The sequence below is a fragment of the Octopus sinensis genome, linkage group LG17 (assembly GCF_006345805.1).
Source record: "Octopus sinensis linkage group LG17, ASM634580v1, whole genome shotgun sequence".
NCBI lineage: Eukaryota > Metazoa > Mollusca > Cephalopoda > Octopoda > Octopodidae > Octopus > Octopus sinensis.
The window spans coordinates 38939385-38947874 of record NC_043013.1 but is presented as its reverse complement, the minus strand read 5'-3'; the positions used below and the strand labels follow the sequence as shown (position 1 = coordinate 38947874).

The 8490-nt window shown below is 36.9% G+C and overlaps 1 protein-coding gene across 4 annotated transcripts in view; it reads right to left on the bottom strand.

The window, feature by feature from the left end:
- Positions 1-363: 363 nt before the first annotated feature.
- LOC115220873 (laccase-like) overlaps positions 364-8490 on the bottom strand; it is a 70466-nt gene continuing 62339 nt past the window's right edge. For all 4 annotated transcript variants that reach the window (XM_029791057.2, XM_036510493.1, XM_036510492.1 and 1 more), the window contains 2 exons: positions 5480-7508; positions 364-758 (listed from right to left, as the gene is read on the bottom strand). In XM_029791057.2, coding sequence (XP_029646917.1) covers positions 643-758; positions 5480-7484 — 2121 coding nt within the window. In that variant the 5' untranslated portion in view covers positions 7485-7508 and the 3' untranslated portion in view covers positions 364-642. The remainder of the gene's footprint in view (positions 759-5479; positions 7509-8490) is intronic.

Sequence of the window (8490 nt, the reverse complement as noted above, 5' to 3'; positions counted from 1 at the left end):
ATGAGTCCAAGGATGAGAAGTTAGTAAAGTCCAGGAGACTTACTATATATATATATGTGTGAGCAAGTGTGTGTTTACATATCCTATATATATATATATATATATATATATATATATATATATATATATATATATATATATATATATATACATACATGCATATATATATATGTATATATATATATATATATATATATATATATATATATATATATATATATATATATATATATATGTACATACATGTATATGTACACACACACACACATATATATATTTTGTAAAATATATTTTAGTCTTCAAATTTGAGAAAACAATAGTAAAAAAATGCAAGATGATTTTATGTCTCTTGAATATTTTTTAATAATTTTAATATTTAATAAAATAACTGTTTTGATGTATTTCTAAAGCTCTAAACTATCACAGCAGCAACTCTCATCTATTTTACACCTATCACTACTCCCAATCCCCGCTGCAATAACAGTTATTGCAATCACTCTCATCAAAGTTTAATTGTTAACATGTCCAGTGCCGAAAGTGTTAACACTTCTGGCACCGGTACTGCTACAACCACTACAGCACACCATTTCATCTTTCATTCACCTTTACCCTATTATATATACTTTAAAAGGGGTTAGAGTGCTACTTCTTATTTTTCGTCACAACAATGAAAACAAGTACAACAACAAGAATAGCCAGAATGCAGACGACTCCGATGAGAACTCCAAGTGCCACTTTTACTGTTGGATCGGTTATCGCTGAAAAGATAAAGAAGGAAAAACGATATGGACTTTATTAGGTAGGTATACAAACAACAATGTATAAAGGCACGTGGCCCAATGGTTGCATTCAAAATCTTGCGATTTTGAATGCAAGCGCCCAAAATAAAAAATGATGAAAAATATAAGCAAGCCAATGAAATAAAGAAACATAAGGTGAAATTATTCAGGGAAATGAAAGAAATATAAATAGATAAAGAATGAATAAATACACGAATGAATGATATGACCGAGCGCAGAGACGATACTTTTCGATTCCAGACCGTTGTTTTCTTGAGCAAAACATTCTTTTGCTCCAGTTTACTCGTCTGTACATAAATAACTCTGTGGCGGACTAGCATCCTATTTAGAGGTAATATTGTGCTCTTGGTCGCTTATACGACATGGAAACCGGAACATCGGTTCTATGAGTCCAAGGATGAGAAGTTAGTAAAGTCCAGGAGACTTACTATATATATATATGTGTGAGCAAGTGTGTGTTTACATATATATTATATATATATATATATATATATATATATATATATATATATATATTATATATATACATACATGCATATATATATATGTATACATATATATATATATATATATATATATATATATATATATATATATACGATAAATTAGATGAGGAGCAAAATGGGTGACTGGGCAAAATGAGTAATTTGTGGTTTCTCATTTTTTCACCTTATCTGTTTGAAATAATTACATTGCAAGTATTGCTTCATCGTTTTGTATTATTGCATCATCTTTGGCAACAAGATCTGCTCAGCGTAGTCGTTGAAACTGAGAGAGTTTGAAACAGTCGCATGACAGGTACTTTTATTTCAAGAGTAAAAATCCAACCAATGTGTTGAGTGCTACTTTCTTGTTTGCGCACTCACTCACGTGTACGCACGCACACACACACACACACACACACACACACACACACGAGGAGTTGATGAGAAGTTCCTGACTATATGAGTATCGCGAAAGGCCCGGCTAGAGGTCCAAACTTCCGAGTTCTTTTGAAGGGCTTAGAAAAACTGAAGGACTGCTATAATTGCATGAATCTGAGAGGAGAACACGTTAAACAGAATCATAATTAACTGATCCTCCTATATTTTCTTTTATCGAAAGATAGGAGCTCTCCCCACCCTGCCTAATGTCTCTTGGGGCTAAAACAACAGTAACATCGCATATATATATATATATATAAAGTTAATCCAAACAAGAAAACACAGAAAAAAACACAGCAACGCGAGGACGTGGAACAATTAAAGTATTATTTGACGCTCAGGAAAGAAGGGAAGGAGGGTTTAACGTTTCGAGCGGAGCTCTTCGTCGGAAACAAAGGAGAAGGAAAGATCCCGAGAAGGGAAAACAGAGGAAAAAAATATTTTTGCTGGTGGTGCTCAAGAGATCACATATATATATATATAATTAGTGCACATTTAAACACAAAAGAGGCGACCCTTATCAGGCAGCCTAATATGAAGGAGTAGTCAAAACGTCCAAAAACTACATTTAAGAGCAATTTCGAAGGTAATGAAAAATTAAAACTTTTACCTTGTTTTTTACAGCCATACCTAGATTTCGAACTCTAAGTAGCAAATAAAATAATTTGCTAGGCGAAGTTCTCATCAGTGGCTACGCTAAAACACTAACATATAATTTAGAGACAGAATATTACGTGTCCCATCATTATATATTATAAATTTTCAAATTCAATCAAATTTTCAATCGGCAGCAAGTGAAAGAATGCCGAATTAACTTCCGAAATTACTAAAATTCTATTCATAAAATATAGGATAGCAAAATTTTAGAAATTTTACTATCAGTGGCCTATCATGTATAAAAAGTCAATAGACAACGTATTCTCCATATAAAATTGGTGTAGTATATATATATATATATAATATATATATTTACATATATATAGGAGTAGTGTTTATCGTTTCTGTGTTTACCTACCGCCTAACCATCGTGTCTTGCCCCCATTCGTGGCTCATCAAGTTGGAGTAGCTGGTATTTTTGGAGGTATAGAAGTCCTCTTGGAAAGCGGTCTGTCTGCTGCGAGCACTCGCTAAAGCGTGAGTTAGGGACGCCTTGGCTGTTGATGCGCAGACATGCACTGAGGCTGAGGCATTTGTGGGTCCAGCTGGATGGTTAACAGGCGTGGTCTCCATTTGTTCGGTCATTACTTCCTGAGATTACTAGTTTGAGTGAACTAGGACCTTGGATCAATTGTAGACCAAAGCTGGGTGCTTGACGGATTGCTGTGAGGCATCCAAGCTTCTCTGTTACACGAGCAACGCCAGTGGCTGGGGTTCCACCTCGTCTTTCTATAGAGGGTTGGTAGAGGCTCAATGTGACGGCATCTTGAGGGAGACTCTAGGCTTCCATGCTGGTCGACTAGCCGGCCTGTTCCGAATTACATTCGGGCCAGGAACCTTGGATATCTTCCAAGGATCCCTGGCCTGACAGTGTTACCGATGAGTCTTACCAGTTAGCGATAAACTCACAAGGCATGGTGCCCCTTGCACACCCATGTGCCCAAGATGCGAGCGGGACAGAGAAATTGTTCTGCACGCAATTGTGCAATGCTCCAAAATCTCTGAGATGTGGATTTACATTGAACATCTGCTGTCACGACTGGGAAGTGTACAACTGTCTTCCGAGTAGACTAAAGATTTTTCCTCCTTCATCTTTTAACAAAGAAGGCAAGGCTTGTTTTCTCACTGTGATAGCTATAGAGAAAGAAGCGGTATGGAAAACCCACGTGAAAGGAATCGTGACAGGCACATTCATCTCCAGCCTTGGACTGGTCCATTACCTCATCTACTAACTTAAGAGGAGAATAAGGGTGGAGCGAAAATGCCTGTCACCTGATGTATATGGAAAAAGATGGAAGGCTGTGGCGAGTTTGTTGCGAATGAATGAACCCACACAGTGTATCCATAAGGTTATACTAAAGGTTATAGTGATGGCACGGGACTTGTGAGGTCGAGGCAAAACCCATTCCCCGCTACATTGAGTATTTGTTTTGCTTATCATTTGTTTATCATTCGATTATATAGATTTTTAATTTTTCATCTCTCTGTTAAAACTATACGCACCATCGACCCCTCCCTCATTTGTACCGTCTCTCTATGTTTGGCCCCCTGTGGGCAATAAAGAAAACGTGGTTACAATCATCTGAAATGGAACTGTCAAAGCGTGATATTCGAGCAATTTTGTTTTGCAACTTCAAAAAAGGACGTAAAGCAGCTGAAACTGATCGCGATATCAACGAAACGTTTGGTGAGGAAACGATGAGTGAGTGATCAGCCCGAAAATGGTTTAAACGATTTCGCAGTGGAGACCTGAGCCTTGAAGACTGTGAGCGTAGTGGACGCCCATCTGTCATCGATGACGTTCAATTAAAGACCGTCATTGAAAAAGATCCACGTAAAACCACTCGAGAACTGGTAAAATAACTTCAAGTTAGCCAGAAAACTGCCTGCAACCATTTGCATGAGATCGGAGAATTAAAAAAGCTCGACAAATGGGTACCACACGATTTGAATGAAAATCAAAAAAATGCGCAGATATGAAATTTTCTCCTCGCTTCTTCTCCGTAACCAGACGGATCAATTTCTCGACCGTTTTGTTACTTGCGATGAAAAGTGGATTTTGTACAATAATAATAATAATAATAATAATAATAATGATAATAATAATAATAATAATAATAATAATAATAATAATAATAATAATAAAAATAAAACGTTATTCGCAGTGGTTGACCAAAATGAAGCACCAAAAACCTTCCCTAAACACGAGCTCTTCAAAAAGAATGTTTTGGTGATTCTTGATGGTGTACTGCTGTACACTATAACTTCTTAAAACCCGGAAAAACCATTACTGCAGAAGTATATTGCCATGAACTTGCCAAAATGAACGAAACACTGTTAATCCTTCGTCCCAGACTGGTCAACAGAAGAGGGCCAGTCATTCTTCATGACAATGCTCGACCACACGTTTCATTTATGATGCTCCAGAGGTTGAGGGAACTTGGCTACGAAGTTCTTCTCCACCCAGCTTATTCCCCAGACCTTTCTCCTACCGACTACCACTTTTTCAAGCACCTCGATGGTTTCTTGCGAGAAGAGTTCAAAAATCAAACCGATGCTGAAAGAGCGTGCTAACTTTTCTACCAGCTCGCCGCCTTAACATGAACAATATATAAATTTATATGTAGGTGTAAGTGTATGTGTGTCTGTGTATGCGCCTTAGCATTTGTCTCCTATCAGACAACCGGAGTTGGTTTGTTTATGTTCCTTTAACTCAGTGGTTCACAAAAGCCGACAGATAGAATTAGTACCAGGATTAAAAATGAGTGCTAGTATTGATTTGTTTGACTAAATCCTTCAAAGCGGTGATTCAGCATGGCTGTATTCCAATGAATGAAACATGAAAAAGATAAAAGACAACGATATAAAAAAAAACAAAGAAAGAAGGAAAAGAAAAGAAAAGAAAAGAAACGAGATTGCAGAGAAACGATAAAATATTAGGTTGTCCCAAAAGTTCGTAAATCTGGAATATAAAGATGAAGGTAACTATAACAATATAAACCCAAACAAACAATTAAAAATTGCATAAAAATGCAAATTTTCGCAAGTGTTTACGAACTTTTGGGACAACCTTATAAGTTATTGAAAACTATTCCTTACCGTGTTCTGAAGTATTTTCGTTTCCTTTATCACAATTGTTAGTATTGCTATTATTAACATTTTTATCACCAACACCTTTTGTTTCTTCATTATAAACTCCTTTCTGGAAACTTCGACATGCAGGGAAATTGTCAGGGATTTTTGGTAAGTGGGCATAAGATTCATTTAGAACCAGTGCCATTCCGTCCTTACTGTGTAATTCAATATGGCAGTGCATGATCCATATTCCAGGATTATTGGCCACTATTCTCACTACAACGTATCCACCTGTAGGGACCATAATTGTATCCTTTTGAGGGGCTTTTTGTAAATTCATTCCGGGGATGTTGTCTCCTTCCCAGTTGCTGTTTGACCAAGCCGCATCATTACAATAGTTCATTTTCGGATCACCTCTGCAATCAATATCTGTAGTATCATTTATTATTTCTCCCGTTGTTTCATTGTATTTTGGAAACCCCATTTTAACTACATAAAATGAATGTCCATGCATGTGTATAGGGTGGGAGAACCCTTTACCTTTTCCAAGATTTGTCATTACAACTTGAATTGTATCACCATATTTCAGGTTTATAGAATAAGTACACCGACACACTTTATCAACACCGCAATTGGCATTATCACACAGACTATCTATTTCTTTTGGTTGTGTTAAAGGGTTTACCGTGGGTTCCACGAACACACGACCATTTACTGATGCTGGTGTGTATCCTGGCTCACCAGGAAAAGCAAAATTTAAAAAATATTCTTCAAACTTCCCAGACTTGTATGGAGGTACAACAACAGGGTAATCAGGTTCCAAGTCATTAAACTGTAAACACCGTTTATTACTTTTCTCGGGATAATAAAGAAAGGGGCAGTTGAGTAAAGTGCAGTCCTTTTGTTGAACGCAGTCAGAAACCGTGGAGTTGGGTTCTTCGTCCAGTGCACCCTTATAACGAAGAATTACTTCAAATGTGTTATTTTTTTCATTTTCCATTGTTTTTCCACGAATCCAATAATTTCCGACAGAGTTATTTGCCTTCAATATAAAGTCAAATCTCTCACCCGGACTGAGGATGAAATAATCAACAGCTGTTGGTTTTAGGTCAAAACCATCAGAGGCAACGACTACCATCTGGTGACCATCAACAGACACTTCAAACGGGTAAAGGGACCCTGCAGCGATCACTCTAAAACGATACTCTTTACCTTGTTCTACTTCAAAGACAGTCAGTGGAGCCCCATTATGATTCCCTGATTCATCATAATAGCGGCCTCGACCATTCACAATACCAGAATGGAAATTAAAAAGACTAAAAAATGCCCCATCTAGAGATTTGGAATTGCCAATGTTTTTACGGTTCCAATAGAGTCCGAAATCCATTTTTAAATAACTCACATCGGAGTCCCAGTTATGGTTGTAGTCTGTTATTAACATCACATGTTCTTCCATTTTACGTTTTGTCTTTTCGTGTATTATAAAACCACCAAATAGTCCCATCGTACGTTGTGTCCCAAGATGAGAATGGTACCAAAAGGTTCCAGTTTGTGTAACATTAAATTCATATCTGAACGACTGACCTGGTTGAATTGGACACTGTGAAACCCAAGGTACGCCATCCATATGAGGTGTTCCTTTTTGATGAATGCCGTGCCAATGTATTGTTGTAGATTCTGAAAATAATCGGTTTTCTACTTCAATGATGACTCTTTGTCCTTTATAAACTTCTATCGTTGGTCCAGGAACTGTGCCATTAACTGCAATCACCATAACTGTCTCAGAGAAACCATCCATAGTAATAACTTCATCAGTTGGTATCGGTTGAGCATCCGTAAAATTAGTGACGTCATATCTGTAGAGTTTTCTATTATAGGGTAGTACCAAAGTCTTATTAACTAACATAGTTAATTTATAGGAAATTACCAGCTTAAACTCACATTCGTCGTCTTCCATACGACAACCATGAGAATAAACTAATGGTGATAAGAGACCCAGGAGGAATACAATTACGTTGAAGTGAATCATAGTTGAACCAGTGTGAACAGATATCTGAAATAACAAAATATAAATATGAGAAACACTGAAATCATCAAATCATCAAGGACGATGTGACAATTAGATCATGAAATATGTGTATGTTTAAAGACGAAAGAACACCAACATATTAAAGAAAAGAAATAAAAATAAAACTCTGTGTGACAGGCAGACGACAGGGAGATCAATATTGTTATGTTATTAGGACATTTCTGCTGGAACACATTTTAATCAGGAATTGTTAGAAACTTAACAATTTCTGGTTAGAGTCTTTTGTTTCTCTGTCCTTTATAGCTTACGAGATGATCTTTGTCAACAGTTGGTGACTACCCTCAGGAATTAACGCTGGGAATATCTCAAGTATACCTGCCAAAGCAGAACTACCGGATGAAGAATTAATCCAGTGAGTGTGACTGTGTGATACGGTGTGGTCCAAGGATCTTAGTAAATCAATAAATATAGATGCCTGAGATTGATTACAAAATCTGGTACTAGTTTGTTCGCTTTATTCTTGCGGCTGTCGTTTACTAAGTAAAATATATTTGCAGGTGACAGTTTATTAGTTGGGTATATGTAGTAATGAGGAGACTCTCAAATCCTGATGGATTCATACGAGGTACGCCATTCTGTCATTGGCATTTTAGATATGACGAAGCCCATCTCACGCAGAACCTGAACACAACTGATTTCTTTCAGAGAAAAATGCTTGTTTCTGTATGTGTGTGTGTAAATGTGAGTGAGAGAGAGAGAGAGAGAGAGAAAAGAGAAAAGAGAGAGAGAGAGAGAGAGCGAAAGAAAAAGAAAGAGAGAGAAAGAGAGAGAGAGAGAGATCCATGGGATCACGAATGATAACTTCGCTAGTAATTTATAGGAAAAAGCAAGTAAATCTTTACAGCTGTTTCTAGAATAGGCATTCATTAGAAGCATTTTTGTGCATTGTGTCAACATGCATTCATACAAGTAGATTTGTGTAACTTGCTTTATATGAGACAGCACA